Source organism: Pelodiscus sinensis, chromosome 12 (assembly GCF_049634645.1).
Source record: "Pelodiscus sinensis isolate JC-2024 chromosome 12, ASM4963464v1, whole genome shotgun sequence".
NCBI lineage: Eukaryota > Metazoa > Chordata > Testudines > Trionychidae > Pelodiscus > Pelodiscus sinensis.
In genome coordinates, this window is record NC_134722.1 from 10,862,992 (window position 1) to 10,884,383 (window position 21,392).

General features: G+C 40.4%; 1 protein-coding gene across 2 annotated transcripts in view; it reads right to left on the reverse strand.

Annotated features, from left to right (window-relative positions):
• PLCG2 (phospholipase C gamma 2) overlaps window positions 1-21,392 on the reverse strand; it is a 99,114-nt gene that overhangs the window by 27,308 nt on the left and 50,414 nt on the right. For both annotated transcript variants that reach the window (XR_012906659.1, XM_075939997.1), the window contains exons 10-22: window positions 20,742-20,843; window positions 20,444-20,562; window positions 17,821-17,906; window positions 16,346-16,466; window positions 15,205-15,373; window positions 9,799-9,903; window positions 9,418-9,507; window positions 7,029-7,207; window positions 6,051-6,251; window positions 4,415-4,534; window positions 2,080-2,260; window positions 1,424-1,492; window positions 451-560 (exon numbers count right to left, since the gene is read on the reverse strand). Coding sequence is in view for 1 of the 2 variants with exons in the window: in XM_075939997.1 (XP_075796112.1) it covers window positions 451-560; window positions 1,424-1,492; window positions 2,080-2,260; window positions 4,415-4,534; window positions 6,051-6,251; window positions 7,029-7,207; window positions 9,418-9,507; window positions 9,799-9,903; window positions 15,205-15,373; window positions 16,346-16,466; window positions 17,821-17,906; window positions 20,444-20,562; window positions 20,742-20,843 (1,652 nt within the window). In the remaining variant the exon portion in view is untranslated. The remainder of the gene's footprint in view (window positions 1-450; window positions 561-1,423; window positions 1,493-2,079; window positions 2,261-4,414; window positions 4,535-6,050; window positions 6,252-7,028; window positions 7,208-9,417; window positions 9,508-9,798; window positions 9,904-15,204; window positions 15,374-16,345; window positions 16,467-17,820; window positions 17,907-20,443; window positions 20,563-20,741; window positions 20,844-21,392) is intronic.

Consider the following 21,392-nt stretch of genomic DNA (forward strand, 5'->3'; position numbering starts at 1 on the left):
TTGTACAAAGCAGGGAGGTGCATGCTGTGCTGCTGATACAGGATTAGCCTTTGGCCCCTGTTTTGCACAACTTCTCCTGCAGGAAGTGAGTGTTCAGGAGGAGTGCCAAGGGGAAAAGGGGCAATCCTGATGTGCTAGAATTAGGCTGTACCAAGCATAGGTTGTTGGCATGGGTCGCTCCTCTCAAAAGCTCTTTGATGGTACTGCAAATACCATGCAGTACTTCTTAGCAAAAAACCAGGCAGGAGCTATGAGTCTCAAGGTGGGAAGCTTGAGAAAATTAAAAGGGGTTTTCTTTCTTCATCAACTTCTGGGATGTATAAGAATAAGTCTAAGAATCAGCAGCAGGGTAATAAGCCACGATTTTAAGAACCACTACACAAAGCTGAATTCATTTCCACATTACATGCATGACATGGCAGCTCTTCCACAAGGAATCACGCTCCTTACCAGCCTCCTGTTTCCTTTGTGACGTTATGAATTAGGGCCCCTCTGCAGAAGCTCAGTTCATCATTTCTTTTGGCTTTATAGTCATATATGGCTTTCACTGTTCTCTGAGGCTTTAAGAAAACCAAAAAAAGGGGGTTAGAGAAAGGGACAGGTCACAAAACTATCAATAAACCCTTCCCAAAAGAAAGAAGATCTTTTTCTTTATTAGACGTGGTAAGCGTCACTCTAAGGTTCCAGAGTGACATCTACTGGTATAAGGGAGAGGCAAAAGATAACTTCTTTTGTGGTTAAACAAACACAGAGAACTGTGAGCTATCATCCCTGCTTACACGCACCCGGATTCAAAGAGCCCTGCAAATCCATGGATAGTCGCTTTATATGGGCAGATGTGGCTGCGGATATCCACAACTCCTTTTTGCAGATATGGAAGTGGATACAAATTTTCTATCTAGAACTCTGCAAATTTGCAGATATACACAGCTATCCACATCGATGGAGGTCCATGTGGATATCTGCGACTCATTTTTGTGGATACAGATGAGAATACAAATTTTTCAAAGCTGGGAAGCAGTCTCTCTTCAGGCTCTGCATCAATCCTATCATCTGCTTCAAAACTTCATCAACAATACTACAGAATAAATTTCCTCTAGGAAATTCAAGTTTTGATCAGGACAAGGAATTTCCCTATATTGAATTTACCGCTACCTGAATTCTTCCACAAGAATGTCAAATCATTAGTCACAAAGAGAAAGAATTACACAGGAATGTACATTTACAGCCAAGATGGCTTTTGCAAGAATAAAAAAAAAATTAAAAGGATACACTGAAAAATTAAACCCCTCCTGAGTTTTACCTTCCCCCACAATTCAGGTACAACTATTGAAAAGTATGGAAATATCAATGCAAATGTTCTCACATCTATTAAAGGCAGGAAGATTTAGTTTGAAAACAAATCACTTGAATGTAAACATACCACAGTTGGGGTTATTTCGTTAGGCTCTACATACATCTTGACATCATAAAGCGAATTAATATCTTTCTCCTAAAAACGTTGGGGAAAAAACAAAGTTAGGGAAGTATATTTTAAATCTACAGCAAGACTGTTCTAGTAGAGCAAGGAGGGACCCCTATGTGTAGTACATACATATCTATACTTATCTAGCATATCAGCAATTCAGAAACTGGGGGGAGGGAGGGTTGACCAGAGCTGGGAGCCCATCTCTGCTAGAGATCCATTTCTATCACTAGGTCACCATGTACTTTGGGAAAGACATTTCACCTGCCTGTGCCTATGTCTGATGAAACAGTATTATGACCATATTACCTCACAGAAATATCACTTAATTCATTAAATGTTTGTAAAGACCTTTGAGAGGCTGAGTGAGATTATGATGTGGAACTGAAAAAAAAATAACAACAGCTGTTATACTTCAGGTATTAGAACCATGTTGCTATAGTTTAGGTTCTCTAATCACTGCAGGTCTCCTTGTTTACAGAAGTGCTTTGAGGTACATGGGTCCTTTTTTTTTTGTGGTGGGGGTTGGAATTTTATCCTCCTTCGCCTCCTATCATGAAGGAGGATGGCATTTATCTTTCACTGACTCACTTCATTACAAGGTAATCACTTGCCGTGCTGTAGCGGTCTAGCAGTTCCTCAGTCACAGGATAACGCAGTTTCATTTTTCTGTACAAGCAGTGCTTTTCATAGTAGGTCACCAGTTCGACTAAGCTTTCAAAATAGGCAGAGGTTCCCAGCACAAAGTGGCGGCCTTCTTGTTTAATTCGGCAGTGCTTCACTTTCCCCTCGGCTCTGTGGAATTAATACAGGTGCTGTGATAGATCCCAATGGCTTTGAAAGTAACACAGAAAAACCTCACTTACCGTAGTAAAAGCCATTGGGATCTAACGTAGAAAAACCTCACTTATTATCCCCAGACATGTTAAAAATGTATTGAAAAGTTCCGTGCTTTTCCAAAGCCTCATTTATCCAAATTAATTTCAGGTTGCCCCATTCAATTCACAAATAAAACAGAATCGAAAATGGTCTCGCTCATCTCCAATTTGGGAGCATTGGAAATACCCTCATTTTTTCCTGCTTTCATTTCCCCATCATCCCTCACTCTCGATTCATCTCAACTTCACCAGTCATCTAGCCAAGAAGTATTTATCTGAACAAAGGTTTTTTTTTAAGCCAATCACTGTCAAACACTATCAAGTGACAAGAAGAAGTCTCTCCAGAAACAGTGGCCATTTTATACCTACAATATACCTGATAGCCACTGCAATCCACTTTTATAGGAAGGATCTGTATTCACTTGAGCCCAAAGGAAAAATTCCTATCTGGTTGAGCCCAAGTTTTGAAATTTTGGTAATCACTACCCAAACCATCACCCTTCCACTTTCCTAGACATGGAAGATACCTGAAAACTCTTCTGGCAATGAAGTGTTTTCATAAGGACACTGCTCATAGAATCGATAATGGACTTTAATACCCTATCTTCCCAATCCAAGAAAGATGAAACCAAGCTCACTGCAGACTTGAGAAGTCTGAAAATCTTCACTGCAAAATAAAATACTTAAATAAAAGACAGCATGTATCTGCTCTCCAAGACAACCTTCTACATTGCATTAGCAGACATGATTAAAGAAACTTAATATGATTCAAAATTGCATTATAGTTATTAGAAAACACACACCAGTTTCAATCAGAATAGTGATAGAAATGTAGCCGTATTAGTCTGGTGTAGCTGAAACCAAATACAGGACTATGTAGCACTTTAAAGACTAACAAGATGGTTTATTAGATTCATAGTCTCCTATAGACAACCACCTAACCTCAGGATGATTCTTGCCAACAACCACAGGACATACCACACTAATACCAACCCTGGTACCTTCCCTTGCAACAAACCCCATTGCCAGCTTTGTGAACATATTCACTCTGCTGATACCATTATTGGACCTAACCAAGTGAGTTATAAGACCAAGAATACATATTCCTGCGCATCTAGAAATATAATTTATGCGATCATGTGCCGAAAGTGTCCGTCTGCTTTGTACATTGGACAAACGTCTCAGACACTTCGCCAAAGGATCAATGCCCACAAAACAGATATTAGACAGGATCACAAAGAAAAAACAGTTTCTTGCCATTTCAACCAGAAAGGACACTGTCTCAACGACTTAATTACCTGCATCCTGCTTCAGAAGCCTTTTAAATCTGCACTTGAAAGGGAATCCTCTGAACTGTCATTCATGCTAAAATTCGACACTCTATGCGTGGGTCTCAACAAAGACCCCAGTTATCTTACCCATTACAAAGATAGCTTCCCCAATTATCACCTCTAATACCATTAGCTCACAGACATTTACCTGCCCCCCCCCCTCCCCCGCCCTGCATTCCCCTTCTGTTCTGAAATTTGATTTGTCCTTTTCATGTGTTCTTTTTTTTAATTGTATCCTTTGGTATATATGGTTGTGACTATTTTCTTCCACTATTTGATCTGAGGAAGTGGGTCTAGCCCACGAAAGCTCATCATCTAATAAACCATCTTGTTAGTCTCTAAAGTGCTACATAGTCCTGTATTTTGTTTCCGTTTCAATCAGAAACTGTTGTTATAGAGCAGTTACTTTTGGCAAGGTTACTGAATAGCAGAGAGATGGAAACTTCACTTTTAGTGAACTGCATAATGTAACAGACGCTGAATGAATCTGAAATTATTATGCCACTTAATTAGGTCTCCTCTGGCCAGAGACTTGGCATCTGAGGTACTGATCCGGCGCTGTATGCACATGTATTTTGCTTCTGCATCCACTTACTTGTGCACATCAAGAAACTGTGTGGTTAACTGCCTAAACTTCAAGAGCACACACTCAGGTTTTATTCATGCAAAGGGAAGATTTTTATGTACCAGACAGCATAAATGGCCCTCTATGTTGCACAGCTGCATTTGTCTTTTCTTACCTGAACGTCATGGCAAATGAATCAGGCTCATCTCTCTTTCTAATCAGAAATGCTCCATCTCGGGGAATTCGCATTAACATGTCTTCTGCTTCTCCTCGGCTTAGGTTACTATAGTACCAACTGCAACAGAGGGAAAGAAAATGGACAAGTGATTACAAAGCTTGTCAAAGTGTCACTCAATAAGAATAACTGGCAGTGTTACTAGAATTAAAGCTTCAGACATTACAAGATAAATTATATATTTAATTTTCCTCATCTTAGCACATATGACAGTATCTTAAAGCAAAATACTGTAGCACATCAGCTTATTTGGGATAAAACCATCAGAAAAATATCCTAATCTTGTCTGCTTATAACAATATAACATAAATCAATTTGTCTCCATAGAACAGCGACAGAGAATGCAGATTTTTCTGTTCATAACCAAGTGTCAGACTGAAGCCAAAGTTTTGATGTTAAAGATTTTAAGGAAGAGTCTAGATATGAGCTAAGAGAAAACAGCAGCCAATGGACCCCTCCTTACAACCAGATGCTGTCACTCACACAGTACCTATTCAAGGTGAGTAATGATTTCAGTGGTGCTAGAATAATATACATTAGTTGAAGATCTCCATCCAGTGATGTAAAAACAAAAACACAGGACACCCTTAACTCTCACTAATTTCAGAGGGCATCTCAAAGTATATAGTACGTTAGAGAATCAGGCCTCAGAACATAAAAATTGTCTTAATTCCTGGACATAAATTCTGCACACAAAGTAAATTTTCTTTTTCAATCTGTAAAACAAACAATGGACCAAAAGCATACATGACGCATGAAAGGGCCGTTCTTATGAGTTCTGTTAACCTATGCTACCCTCGTGCCTGCACCTCCCTCCCACACTGGTGGGAGAGGAGGCTGGCCCTTCAGCAGGAAGGGGGCTGTGCTCAGGGTTGCGGGAGCAGGACCTATGGGGCCAGGAACAAGGCAGATAGGCTGGCAGGGGAGCAGGGATACTGAGCAACACAGCTGGCAGGAGCTATGGAATGGGAGGCAAAGTGGGCAGAAGGGGACACCACAGCTGGATGGAGCTGCGGGCCAGAAGCTGTAGCAGATGGAAGGAGCCTGGAGCTACCAAGGCCAGCAGGTGAAGCAGGAGACGGGGGATTAGGACCACCAGAGCCGGAACTGCCTACAGCCAGCAGTGGCATGAGGCATGTGTAGCATAGGGCACTACCAAATCTGGGGTACAACTGGTGCCCTATGCAGCTGAATATGTTTAAGGATGGACCTGGTGCATGAACAGTAACTTCTGAATTTCTCAAATTAGTTCCCAGGCCACAGACAACAATTCAACTATTTCCTGAGTATTTTAAAATAGTGAACAAAGAAAGGGAACTGGGAAAGGAAGGACTTTGCACCCTCTGGGTGATTTATAGCTTTCACTGTTTCTCTGACTCTTATATCAATGAGCACCTGCTTTACCATTAATTCCCCATGAAACCCAGAGTCTAACCTGAATTTTTCAAGGCTCTTAGAAATCTATGATAGCAGCTACCCAATTTTTCCCTGAATGCATGAAATCCATGGCCATGTATGACAACAAAAAGTTACATCCTTTTACAGAACCAGAGAGCTTCACTTCATCTGTACCTACTCTTTAGTTTCATGAGGTTTGGGGTTAGGCACAGCATCAGTCAGACGCAGCTCAAATTCCGCACATCGCAAGTGGGCTTCCTTGTAGTGTTGAACGAGATCATAGATACTATCAAAGGTGAGGTTATCTGTCAGGTAATATTTCATGATATCGCCATCACTATAAGAACGGATACGACAATGCTGGACCCTACCTGACCGCCTTAAGAAAACAGAGGAAAAACAGCAGTTAATAAAGATTGGCATTTGGGATGTTTTCTAACCTGCTCTTGGTTGATTCTATTTTGTGAATTAGTAAAGTTCCAGCAAATCATGTTGTTTCTGTGGAAAATATTAATATTGTTGGGAGGTGTTCATTTTAGCCTACTGAACTAATGTAGTAATATATGTCACTAGAATTAGCATAGAAGGCTAATTTAAATGTAAATGTAGTAATATATGTCACTAGAATTAGCATAGAAGGCTCTCACCAGTACATCTGATATACTATTACTTATAACTCCAGACTGGGAAAAATTAGGCAAAATCTTTTACTCTTTTCCCTACAGTGATGTCCTCTTTTATCAACAAGATCAAACTCTGATAAGGGAAATGAACTTGGGAAACTACCTGCTCAGCTTGGAAACTGATGATTTACACTAGTGCAAATGTAATCCAATTTTGGCCCATGTGTGGGAGAAATATTGTAACAAACCCTTCGTGCTCCTATAGCTTTATGTGAGTGAAAGATCAGACCAATTAGACTTCTATTACCTATTCCAATCAATGAACATAACCCAAAATAGAGGCCTATCGGGCCTACCAAAATTGGACTAAATTTCACCTTAACAAAAGAGGGTTTTTTTAATCTTTCCACAACTGCACTGAACCCACTACCCCTACTTCCTCCCATACCAGCTGTAAAACCATATTTTTAAAAAATATATATTCCTACAAAATATAATAGAATAAACATTACCAGAATTAAAAAAAAACATACCAGAAAGACAGGGTGTAATCATTAGGGAAAGTTTCACTTTCTCTCACTAGAAATGTTCCATCCTTGCCACCCATTTCAGCACAATATTCCTGGAGCAGCTTCTCAGCAGTTGTTCTCCCCTCTTTCATTTTCCCATGGAACCATTTCTCACTGCAGTGCAGCTCAGTACGTTTCACCTCCTAGATCCCAAGAGACAAATTTCCACTTTTAACTTGTATTTTACCATGACACTGTATATAGTTCTGTCTTGGTTAAAAAGGCTTCTATAATGGTAGTTCAACTTTCTAGCTTCCTTGAACTTTCAATACCCTCAAAAAAGGAATGTTTGTCTAAAATCTGGAGTTTGATTTACTGTCAAATTAAAGATAACTTTAACTAGGAAATGAAAACGTGAACTTATATCAATCTTTGTAGACAATTTTCTTCACCAATATATGTCCCTATGTGATACAATGGGAAAAAGACCTGGATAGATAAATTTTCCCAAAAGAATGAGGTCTGATCTGGAAAATAAGATGAGCAATCTCATTGGACCAGCAACCAATAAAAGAAAAAAAATTAAGATACTGTTCCAATGGTATCTCACACCATTAATATATTAACTATGTTAATATATGTTGAACAGGAAAACACGGTGGAGAAGTTATGATAAAGAAGGTACTTTTAGGCATATTTGGTGGATACCTCCAGTCACTATAGAGTATCAGGATGCAATTCATAACCAGATATCACAAACTGTTGGACACTTATTCCAAAATGATCCTTAGGTAATTCTCATGGGGCTTTCTAATGGTCACACAAAAGGAAATAAAGAATTAACCTTTCATTTGTTAGTAACTGTATGGCTATTGGTAATCTCTCACTAGGAAAAGAAAGATAATCCACCCATAGACGTAGGCAGTTGGCTGGCATGCCTGGTCTGTTAAATATGCATAATCGGATATTTCACTTCATTTAATAACATCACCTCATTCTGTAATATGATAACACCCTGCCAGAGAGACCTGGTGACTCTATTCCTATGAAATGCCTGTTTAAACAAAAGTTCACTGTTGAAATGATTATTGTTTTTTTACTGATATTTACATAGCAAGGATTTATAAACCTGTTAATGCTTCCTAAATAAATAAATAGTAAAAAGGGGGAAAAGGTGTGATGTGTTATGTATCATTACTTAATGAATCATCTTTTGTTTGGTCTTAGAATAGAAATAATATTCTGGCAGAGGGATATACTCACTATAAAACATCTGATTGTTGTTAAACACACCTGTTTAAGCACTTCCCTGCCCACAAGCCATTTCATTATGATGTACACTCGGCTACCCTGAACATTAACCAGGCACTAAAGGTACTTTGTTTTACTGAAAACGGGATTATCAAAGTGCTTATTAAAGACTCAAATTTTCATTAAGTGATATTTGCAAGTGCATCCAATTACCTGGCCCAGACCCTCCACTGAAAGGAGTGCAAACAAATGCATCTGCAAACATAGTAGCAGAAGTTTAAGAGGATGAATTTGACTTTAAACTTTAAAAAGCTCAATATAAAACTCACCTCCCTTCAGTTTTCTATTAAAGGGAGAAAAGAATCTTTTATTATTCTCTTGATGTGAGCACATAATTCCCATTGGTGAAGAGAGACTGTATTAAAAAAAAGTATTCAAACTTGACAGGAGTTATATTTAATACATTTTTAAAATATGAAGTGAGTAATCCCACAACATTCTGCAGTTCAGTTCCCTTTAAACTTATTCAATGTAAACAAAAAAGAACTTCAGTACACCTCTTCTTTTTATTCAGAAACCCAGGCTATGTCTACACCCAGGCTACGTCTATACTACCAGAGGTATCCTGTAAAAGCTATGCTGTGTCCAAAGAATGCGTCCGCTTTTTTGGAACAGTTTCCAAAAAAGCAGATGCATTCTTTCAGCATCCCTGTACTCCTCATTGTACGAGGAAGAAGAGATGTTCTGAAAGAGGAGGTTTTTCCAAAATTTGGCCCCGGGTAGACAGGCCAGATTTTGAAAAAGCCTCTTCCAAAAAAATAAAAAAAGCGGAAAAAGATACACAAATTGCAGTTGGCAATTTGCATATCTTTTTCAGACTTTTCTTTGTGGTCTAGATTTAGCCCCACTGTGGTAGAATTCTCATTTGGCTTAAAGCAGTAGAGAGGAAGATGGAAAATATTCATTCCTAGAAGAGTGGGATTTAAAGCAGTAGAGAGGAAGATGGAAAATATTCATTTCTAGACGCGTGGGATAACAAACTAGATGAATTCAATTTCTCCAGCCTGGTTATGACACTAAAATACATTTAGCTAGAATTTTTTACTAAGATGTTGCCATATCAGGAGAAATCTTAATGAACAACCAAAAGCCCAGCAATCACCTTTAATGAATCATCATCAGCGTTCTGTTCTATATCATCACCGAATGAGAGCTTTTCATCTGCTATAGCACAATAGTGCCGAGTCCATTTCTAGAATGTAAGACAAGCGTTAGAACAGTTAACAAGACAAGAAGAGAATTCTAGCCATAAAATTAAAAAGATTAAAAATAAAACCTACCAACCAACAGCAATATTTTTTAATAATAAACAGTAATTTAACAATGTAACACCTTCACAGTGTCTCTTTTCCATACTCACCCCAGGTCAGGTAGGAGCAAATATTTTTCCTTATTGCTGTTGAGAATGCTCATTTAAATCTCAGACACCAAAGAACTTAGAACACCTAGTAACAAACTGCAGCAAAAATCTAGGAAGACATACCTGTTCTATCGCGTCCCACATATAGAGTTCTCCTTGTTGCTTTTTCTCTTCTTTCTTTTCTTCTGGGTTCACATCTATGTCTCCCTTTGGTCCCAGTTTTTTATGCTAAAAATATAAATAAAAATAATATGTAAGCCTGGTCACATCACCTTGGCACATCTGAAGCATCCCTTCTGTCTGGGCTTTAAGAGTGAAGGCTACAAGTGGGTTTAAACATTAGGGCTACGTCTACACTGGCACCCTTTTCCGGAAATGCTTAAAATGGAACAGTTTTCCGTTATAAGTATTTCCGGAAAAAGAGTGTCTACATTGGCAGGATGCTTTTCCGGAAAAGCACTTTTTCCAGAAAAGCGTCCATGCCAATGTAGACGCGCTTTTCCGCAAAAAAGCCCCGATCATCATTTTTGCGATCAGGGCTTTTTTGTGGAAAAGAAATCTGTGCTGTCTACACTGGCCCTTTTCCGGAACAGTTTTCCAGAAAAGGACTTTTGCCTGAACGGGAGCAGCATAGTTTTTCTGGAAAAGCACTGATGATTTTACAGCAGATCGTCAGTGCTTTTCCGGAAATTCAAGGGGCCAGTGTAGAAAAGCGGCTGATTTTCCAGAATAAGTGGCCAGTGTGTAGACAGCCTAGGGGCAGTTTTTTTCAGTGACTGCAAATTTAACCTGGGAGTTTGTCTCCATGTGGCAAGCCACGGTGTGAACCAACAGGGCAGCAGTCAATTCACACACTGGAATGCAATGAGAACCACACACTAGGACTTGCACTACGCTGAAGCAATGACCACACCAGGCCATTACTGTGGAGCATACTAATGTGCTGGAGAGTCATGCCCTGGCAGGAGCTTGTCATATAGACAAGCAAGGCCACCAGGATTCGCAAGACAAAAAAAGCCGCATTGCCTTTTTACAGCAAGCCTAATTCAAGCCAATCCCATTGGGCATATACTTTGCTGGCAGCTGCCTTGGCAAGGCTATAGACAAGCCAAGTGCTCCTCTAATTTCTTTAGAGCAAGCACCAAATAAGGAGATGGAGGAGCAATTATTCTGATAAAAACATACACTTGATTAGAGGAGACAGAATGTTAAAAGACCTTTATGTGGCAAGGAAGGAATGAAGATAAATGAGCAGCAGTTGCTAGGCCTCAAGGGGAAGAGAAAAAGAATATGCATAAAGGGAGGGAAATTAAGGAGAGAAGAGGAAAGGGATAAGAAGGAAACTGAGGTGATTATTTCAAATCAGTGGAAACAAATCCTGCTTGCTTCTCCACATAGGGATATAAAACCCTACCCTTAGCACCACTACAAGTCTAGTGTGCCAAGGGGTAAAAGTTTATGTGCATGTCACAGAGATGTGCTTCAGGACAGATCTCTCTTCAGCCGGAGGGCCCACAGGTCCGGTGTGGGCACTTTAAGGGCTTAACCAGCACGTCTGTAACTACAAAATCCCATCTAATGGGAGAAAAGATGCTCACAGATGGAGGAGGAAGAAGATTCTTGTTTCACAAATATATATATATGAAGTTTTGTATGTTGTTCAGCGGGCCAAGTTTTGGCGGATGAAAGGTGCATACAAAGCATATGCCAGCAGCCTGGAGAAGAGGGTTTTCAGCTCATGTGTAACTCTTACAGATGTGAAAGTGTAAATGTGTACACAATTAACCAATGAGCCTGGGCAGAAGCGCAGGGGGACAGACAAGAGCTGGTATATGTGGGGAGTCATCTTTAAGCCAGATCGCTGCGTGTACCAGTTCCCACGGAGCCACCTGTCCGCAGACCCCAGGCTGCTGCCACTGATACAGAGGCAGCAGCATGGGAGGGAGGGACAGGCAGCTCCATAGGAGCCGTCTCCTCCCATCCCCGCCACCACCACCACATGTTACACATTTACCTAAATAAACTCATTTTAATATCCCTAATAACTTGTTCAACAAAGTCTTCAGCTACAATGAAAAAAGAGGCAGCAAAAGATTTAGAACATCCCAGAGTGACATGGAGATATATAATAAAAGGCTAAAACAAGACTGTACAATGAGAAAACAAAGTGAAGATCTAACCAATAGCTGATACTCCAGAGAAGTTTAAACAAATGAAATGGCAACAGGTGAGATATTTTGTGATAGTAGTTTAAGAAAGAGGAACCAGACACGGCATATGATGCACAGCAAAGCAAACAGGAAGGGTTCTAATAAGAGCTGGGCAAAAATTTTTGATCAACATTTTCTCAGCAAAAAATGTAGATTTGACGACACTGAAATGTTTCACATAACTTTGCCAAATTGTATTGGATGGAAAAAAAAATTTGAAAAAATAAAAAAATGTTTCATTTTGACATTTTTTTTAGCAACAAAACTTTTTACTTTTCTGGTTCAAAATTACTTAATTTCAAAATGTCCTTTAATTTAATTTTTTAAAATAAACATAACTTAATGGTTGAAATCAAAATGAAACACTTCAATTTTGTTGAAATGAAATGTTTAAATTGATCCAAAATATTTTTTTTCAACTTTTCGATTTGCTGAAAGTTTCTAAAAAATTGTTTTTTGGTTCAATTTACCTTTTTTAAAAAAAACAAAAAAACCCTAAGAACTGCCAGTGATCTGAAAACTCTATTTATTGCCCCGCTCTACTTCTACAATAATTTTCTCCTTTCAGAGCAATGCCTTTGATTTTTGTAATTACATTCTGACACATATTTATTATTTAAAATAGATTAACTGTGTCTGCATGAAATCTACTTGCTTTCAAATATTCTAGTATCCAGTCTGAACGAAAGGCACCAATAAACTAAGAGGAAGTCTCCAGGCTTGTCTACACAGCATGTTAGTTTGCCCTGGAGAGGTTAAATTAGTGCACAGTAGCATGTTGTACACTAACCATCCCATGTGAATCCAGCGGGCACACATATTCATGTAGTACTGTTTGAAAAGGAACTACCGTAAAATCGCGAGTATAATGCGCACCTATGTATAATGCTCACCCTGACTTTAAAATCTTAGCATAATTAAAAAAAAACTGAACTACTATGTACAATGCGCACCCCATTGTACAGGAGAATGGGAGGTAACCTGTTTCTGAAATCCAGAATGTCTTGGTCTCTACTAAACTGGAACACAACATTTGATTATCCTTAACCAGACCTGGAGCTACAGGGAAATGCGTACGCAGCCCGGGGAGCCGACGGCGGAGTTTGAAACCTGCCCCCCCGCTCTCCCAGACAGCTGCCTGGGTGCTATGGGCAGCAACATGGCCTGCCCCGCTGTGCCAGGAGCTGACCCACCAGCACCAAGTCCAGCCTCGCCCGCAGGAGAGCGGGAGGAAGGGACGTGCCGCTCCTACCTGCAGGCTCGCCTGGGAAACACGCGCGCAGCAGACAGCTGCTCGCGCACCGTGCCGAGCTCGCACCTGCCATGGGGACCCCCGGTGGCCCCCCAGGAGTAGCCTGAAGGAGCACTGGGCAGATAGCGAGCCAGGGCACTGCAGCCTAGCGACGCCAGCGGCTCCTCGCCTTGTCCGGGAGCCTGGCGGGGTGGCGGCCCCCGCGCTGCGGCGGGAAAGTTTCTGTGTGGAGGGGAAGGGGAGTTTAAAACTTTAACAATTCGCTCCTATGTATAATGCGCACTCCGGCTTTGAGCCTAAAAAAAAACGGGAGAAAAAGTGTGCATTATACTCACGATTTTACAGTACATTAACATGCACTGGGAGTATTTAACGCACGTCAGCCTGGTCCACATGGGCCAGTTAATGCGAGGCACACTTGTATACACTGGAATTCACATGCAGACTATTCCTCAGTCATGGGCCATGCTTCTCACCTACACATCCAACAGTAACAGCTCAAATGGTAAATCAGTATACTGTATTTCAATACCTAAATCCAAGGTAAAAACAGGTTCTAATCCTTAGAACACTTTTCTTGTGCAGGAGTCACTGTAATTTGTAAACTTTGGAGTCTGGAGGGACAATGGTGCTAGAGATGTATAGATTTTTACTACATGCTTGCAGTTCCTCTTCTTTGCTTCATATGGTCACAAAGTGTAAGAATTCATAGATTAAGATCAAAGCTTACAGGTCAGAATGCTCTATTTTGTGCTCCTCTATAACTCACAGTGGAACGCCCTGCTGCCATTTTCTGTACTGCATTAAAGAAGGGAACATTTCCATGTTCTTGTACTGCATGAGTCTTTTAAGTTTAGACTCTGGGTTATTGTTTTCTAATAGGAGCTTTAAGGCTGAAGCCTTGATCAACCAGAGCTGTCATCATTATTTTCTTCTATTTAAAAATATGGTGAGTCTGCCTCAGTGTTCTTGCCAAATTTCAGCTTTCTACTACTCTGAAAACTCCACTGCAGTTTTAACTTCACTTACCTACCTACAGACTGATGTGTGGTACTGTTGGATCAAAATGGGTGGGTTGAGTGATTGTAAGAGTAACTGAATCCTATCTGAAGCTTCAGGAGGTAGCCGAGTTAGTCCGTTACAGAAAAAAAAATGGTCTAGTAGCACTTTATAGACTAACAAAACATGTAGATGGTATCATGCTGCCCTCCGCCCTCCCCTTTCCTATTTATTTCCGGTGTTCACATCCCAAACTCATAACTCTGGTCATCTGAAGAAGTGGGCTGTGCCCACGAACGCTCATGATACCATCTACACGTTTTGTTAGTCTATAAAGTGCTACCAGACTATTTGTTGTTTTGAATCCTGTCAATAAGGGAAACCTCTATTTTTTCAAAGCTGCTACCTAAATTGCGAATGTAAATCACATCTTTAATCTTTTTGTGTTAGTAAGTGTTCATTTGCTTTTGCAATTTATAGTTAAGTGTCATCTGCTGAAACCTCAGTCTGTAAAGTGCTTTGGGAGCCATTAGAATGAAAGGAGTTATATAAATACCAATTATTAATAAAATTAATGTGATTTTCCATTCCAGAGCACACCTTTAACATTTTTAAGCAGAGTGTTATTTTGCAAAAGGTCTATGATGAGCATCTGTAGCAGAAAACTTCTCTGAAATTTAATAGTGACATTTTAGAGGCAGAAAGGTTTTCTGGGAGACCTTTAGAAAAAGACATTTCTTTGGCACTTGATTGAGCAACATTAATTGCAAAGAAATCCAATAGCAATTATTTTAGTACGCATTTAAACAAAACTCAATAAAATGTTGTCAAATGATAGTCGTATGCACTTGCAGCATGTACCCTCTTCAATCCCAAAGGAGCCCCAAATGCTTTACAATTACACCCATAATATGCAAGTAATCAGAGACATGACTCTGTTAAAGGATTCATCCAAGACCATACAGCGACTAAGCAGCTGAGCCAGGAACAGAACCCAGGAGTCCTGCCTCCCACTGTCCAGTTCTAAGGACCAGAACACCCTAGGAACTCATAGTAGATGAAACATGCCTTAATGATGAACTTTTCTTTCAGCTGGGTTGGTGATGGCAGCTGATCTGCACTGACTTCAATGGGCTTCATTAGGAGTTGGTTCCCAAACACCTCCTTGAATACTTTGGCCATGTGGCGCTGCTGTTCCACGCTGCAGTGCTCTTCAATTGACAGGATCACTGGGAACCTGGGGTGAAGGGGACAGAAAGGTGACGGCAGCATTCAATGCCTGCTTCTGAAAATGCTGGGGAAGGAGAGGGGAAATATCCAAACAAAGGAAACCGAGGCGGCTCTGGGTCAAGTCTATGGATGTGAAATCACTTACGTGCGCTGTACATAGTTATCTGAATGTCTAATCATTACGAGGATACCCATGCAGCTCAGCATGCTAAATGCAACAAAGAGTCTTGGAACACCCTGAATATAATGTCTTTTTTGCTTATTCAAGCTCCCAAAACCCCATCCATGAAGTGCTTCCAACCAAAATAACAACAAGTCTGTGCCAGATTGTGGCCTCTCATGTATATGGCAACAACCCCAGTGGGGCCCTTTAGGAGACATGTCATCTCCTATGTCTCTCAGCCAATCCCATCCCCAAAGGGGTGCAATATGTTCTCCCCTCCAGGACTAGCCAGTTACCTTGCACAGTGTGAAGTAAAGGAGCCTACAGCCCCATCTCCTTCCTATCTCTTCCCTGCCATCAGTTAACACTTTCCCTATTACAGGGTGTTTCATCGCAGGGCCTGAAGCAGTGCTGAGGCATCACCGGGGGGATTCCCCATCTCCCCAGCTGCAACCTCATTTACAATAAGTCATCTGGGGCTACAAGCTTCCTTTTGACTGACGCTACTCTCCCCTTATGCTTTTTTAAAAATCACATTTATTAAAGTTTTACAGCTGCAAACTAAGGCTTCAACCAGAGAGATGGGGAGCCCCATGGGGCATTTTCTACCTGCCCCAGCAGCACCCTGACATTTTGTGGGCCTTTTCTTGAAAATTATTGATTTAGAGCTAAAAGTCCTAAAGATTTACAAAAAACCCACTAGCAAAAAGACAAGCATCTTGGCCCTTTCAATTAATCAAACCTGAAAGGTTCCTTTTCTCCTTAGGAAAGTGCTAAAATTCTCTAAACCAGGTTTATAAATTAACAAAAACCCACTCAGATGTGACAAATGCGTGATCCTTGATTGCCTGCACCACGTCGTCGAATTTGATTTTTGTTGTCCGTGTCCATCCATGATAAATGATTGGCTTCCCATCAGGTCCATCCCAGCAATCCACTAGAACGGATAAGGGAAGAAATAAAAGGCCTCCTAAATAACTCCAGTATACAGCACACATCACTCATTCCACAAGCCACTGTATTTCATACAATGAGTCATATACTTTTATGTTATATTAAGATGATTTGCTAGGTAGATTTATACCCCTCACAGAAGAGATTAAGTTTGCATAAAGTAATGGTGATAAAAAATACAAAATAGGGGGTCTAAAAGTGCATGCAGCTAAGAACCGAGAAGTAGGAGTTTAGGCAGCTGAATTTTGGATTTACTAGTTTCCACCAGAGTTCAAAGTGGTAAATATGCTGCTCCAAGAGAAATTTTGAAAGTCTATCCAGGTAAACCTTTTTGATCCCAGTCCTGAAGTCCTTACACAAGATAAAGTCTCAATTATCAGAGTAATCAACTGCAAACTGGGGGCTGCTGTAATTAGGGTCGAGAGGCAGTAGCAACAAATCCACAAGTCAGTGAGCCACTAAAAATGTAAGAGTGTAAACGTTTAAGCTGTTACTTAAACAGCTACACACAGCTCCCAGTCTGGCTCCCAAGAAGCCACCTGCCGCCCCACTGCTGTATAAGAGGCAGCAGTGCGGCGTGGCAGGTAGAGGCTGGTACGAGGAGGGAGCCAGCTTAAAAGCCAGCTCCTGGCACACACTTCATCTCAGGAAGCTGCCTGCCACCCCTCATATAACCATATAACTGCTGAAATTTTCAGCAGCTACATGGTTAGCCAATTACATGCTTTTTAACATCCCTATAGGCCACACTGCACTAGCAAAATATGAGGTTTTGGCCAAACCCTTCTGAAAGATGCACAAGAGCAGAACTAAAGAAGCTCTTTTCTTGCAGTACATGGAGAACACAGCATGGTTAAATGAACTTATATAAAAGTTAATTGGGCCAATAGAAATTTTGTAAATGACACCAACATACAAAAATGTAGAGGGCTTTGTCTAAATTAAGAAAATATGTATCCATGCATTTAACTCAATTAACTGCAAGCCCCTATCATAGACTTACTGGAGAAGTACACAATGGGGCTTAACAATTAATTTGATAATTCTAGTAGCTTCATCTCTGGTGTACACTCTGAAATAGGTTTTAAAAGAGCTGCTTGAATATTAAGTGTTTCAAAAGAATAAAATAAGAGCAAATTAACAGTGAAATGATGGAATGCTGTAGAATGTTGGTTGTAGGAGTTAGCATTTCATTTACCAAATTGAGAGGAACAAAGTGTGTGTTAAAAAACAACAACAATCTTTGTTGTGGCTGTGCCTCGCAACCACAGGAAGCTCTGCAAAGTGGAGAACAAAAACATTCCTGTCACAAACCACTCCACAAGCTTGTTACTCACGCTCAATACATCGACATCCCATTCGAAGGCACCTAATATAAGCTTCTGTGGAAGATTCACTTCGAAGCTGGTCTCCTGTGAGGTATCTGAACAATAAAGAGAGACTGTTAGAAGGAAGGCCACAATTCCAAAAAGGGTCCTATATATTCTACTGCGGAGCTTCTGTGTGTTGAATCTTTTTCTATTGTGGAGGTTTTGAATACTGAATTTTTGACTCTCTATGAAGCGAGTGGAGCACTCTGAACAAGATGTAAAAGCACGCTGGCAGGGCTCAGTTAGAAAAAGATTTCAAGAGCAATGTTCACTCGTTGCCCCTGCCAGCTTTTTGTAGAGAAGAATGTATCTCTAACACATCTCCAAACTCCATCAAGTCGAGGCCAAGACTAACAGCCGCACCTGTCTTGTGAAAGGGAAAGGTCTCCAGAAACTCCACAAGCCATTTTTTCTCACTGTACATATTATATAAATTATTTGGGATATACTCTCCACTTTAAACAAAACTATGTTAGATGATAAACTTCCACATTCCTGTGAATGAACGTTCCAGTTTGTCATGTTGCTGTTACATCCAGAACCGTGTAAGTATGAAAATTAACCACCACATAGATTTGTATCTGGCCTAACTGTCTACATGCCACAGTTTATGGAGAACAAGTAGTGAGAGCCTTACTATGAGTCAGACAAAGCAGAAAAAAATCTGGTCAAAACTATAGAAATTGTGCTAATTGGCTGTTTGCTCCAACTCTCCCCTTCTCACCCTACCACTACTTCGCAGTCCCTTCACCTCAGTTTCACTCCACACCTCCTCCTCTTACCCTTTTTGCCAAACTCCCCTGACCTGTACCACTTCACCCCAGACTCCACTTTCCATCTAACTAACCCCCCCAAAAAACAGCCCAAAAAGTAATTGTGGAACTAACATGACATTTGCTGCTATCAAACTATTTGTGTTATCCCCCATCCCTTGCCCTGTGTGGGTCTTGTCTATTCAGATTATAAGCTGCCTGGGCCAGAGTCATCTAATACTCTGTTCAGAACACAATGTAGCCCCATTCTTGGTTAGTCTGAGGTATTACTGTATTAAACAAGATTCATAATAATAATGAAAGGTTTAACAAGAAGCCTGACCCCAGAATGATAACTGCCAACCAACTTGATAAGCACAGAAGTCTTTAAAAACTACATTTTGGTTGTGCAATAAATCTAGAACAATAAGGAAGATCCAAGTGAATGCTGCTACTTTTAATTCAGTTCCCAAGTGCCTTCTTATAAGAACATAAGAACATCCGTACTGGGTCAGACCAAAGGTCCTTCTAGCCCAGTATCCTGTCTGCCGACAGTGGCCAACACCAGGTGCCCCAGAGAGGGTGGACTGAAGACAATGATCAAGCGATTTGTATCCTGCCATCTCTCTCCAGCCTCTGACAAACAGAGGCCAAGGACACCATTTTATCCCCTGGCTAACAGCCTTTTATGGACCTAACCTCCATGAAATTATCTAGCTTCTCTTTAAACTCTTTATAGCAGCATATATTGTCTCTCCGACTGCTAGAATCCTGCTTGTCTCCCCTACAAAGGCCATGTAAGGCTAGCTCCCGAGTGGAAACGTGTTGCTCCAGGACCCACTAACCAAATGCTTCCTGTTCCCTGAACCACCCCTTCTGCAGTGTGAACTGTCACTGAGCTTTTCACAGATTTGCCACCCCCACCAGAAATCTGCTTTTCCCCACTGTCAATCAGCCCAACCACTGCAAGTTCCGTTACTTTCCAGGTCACACAAAGAAGGACAGCAGTTTCCCCAAGATGCCCCACCCACGTTAAAATTATAATACACATTACCTGGCTTTCAGAAGGTAGGGCACCCAGTTTCTATGCTATACATGCTTCTTTTGAAATGGTAGATAATACATGAGGTCAAAATACCTAAGCTCAGAATACTATTGGAACACTTCTCTAGATGTTTATAAGCACAGATGCATGCTCAACAGATTAAAATGCTGTAATTCAGATGATACTCAAGAATATCAGGATCTATCTTTGTGTACATCCTTCCACAGTGAAATGAAGTGGTAAATAATCATGTGCCATGGAGACTCTGATGGAGGACTTTGACTGAAGTTTGCAGCCCAGTGTCAGGCAAACATCCCACTACATGTGACCATCAGGATGTGACCCTTTAAGCACTAGAACACCCAGGCACAATGAGACTAACTGAACAGGGCTTTAGGTGCTGGGAGAAAGAGACTTTTTGATCAACATGAAATTTTGCACCCTGAGTTATTCAATCCCCTGCCTTCTGGCATCAAAAAGTTACAGGAAGCTCACTGTAGCAGCTTCTGTCCTACATTCTAACAACAAAGTATCTTGGTTTTTTGTTTGTTTGTTGTTTTGTTTTTTATGCAGAGGGAGAGAGAGACAGAAAGGGTGGCGGGTCTGCTATTATAACTCTGTGCTCCTCACAACATTCTAAAGCCTTTTTTAAAAGTCAGTGAGCCCTGTCTGATGCACTTTCTCAGAAAGCTTTCACTGACCCAGTTTGAGTACCCTTGACAACATGTAAACTGATACTTTCTTCTTGTAACGTACATCCAGTCTGTCTGATGAGATTTTTTTTAAAACTTACGTGTTGTGAGAGGAAGAAATCCAGTAGTGGGACAAAGGGTTATTCATATCCTGGGCATCTACTGCATCATATTTATCATCCCAAATACTGTTTTCTTTTGAGAAAAGGTAAGTGAGAAACTAAAATGTAAAAAAAGAGAATGAAATTAAATGCATGCAATAAGAAAAGAATATAACAACAGAGCTTAGAGGAACTTCCATCTTGCTAATAAAAAGGGTCCTGACCAGCAAATTAAATTTCAAGGAATTAGAAGAGAACGTTAAACATATATAGAGCTATAACAAATATTTTCTCTTACCTCATCCACAAAGAGGAAGGGCTCGGCAGTTTCTCTCATAGTGTCATCTATAAACTTTGTCATTCGTTCTCGGACTTTAGGGAGATCCAGTGCCCAAGCCTCCTTCAAATTAAGAAAAGTTTATTGTGTACGTTGTTTTATTGTATTACCAAAAAAGGTAGTAAGATTTTGTGAATGAAATTGTGTATTATATAAGAGACAGACATCCATAGCAGTAATTTACTACATTGCATTCTTAACTGGTGACAGTGAACTGACTTCATCTTTTGATGAACCCATCCAGTAAGTAAACTATCTATGGTTCAAGTTATTGCTGCATTTAAAAATCACAGATCACAAACCAATACTTACTTCAGCATACCGGAAGGTTTTACACACCACTCCAGTTGTATGAATTCAGTAAAAAAATGTGTTTTTTACTGTAATTTAGGCTCATGCTTTTTCCCCCCAGAAGAGATATTCAGGAATGTCTGTTGTTACATATTTATCCAGGACCTAGCACAATGGCTCTTGGTCAATGAGCAGGGCTCATTAGCATTACAAAATACAAATAATAAACGATAGTTTAAACATAAAAGATAATATCTCTCTCAGGTGAAGAAAAGCCGATGTGATGTTTTAGGGATCAAAGATGTCCTCTGTTTAAATGGT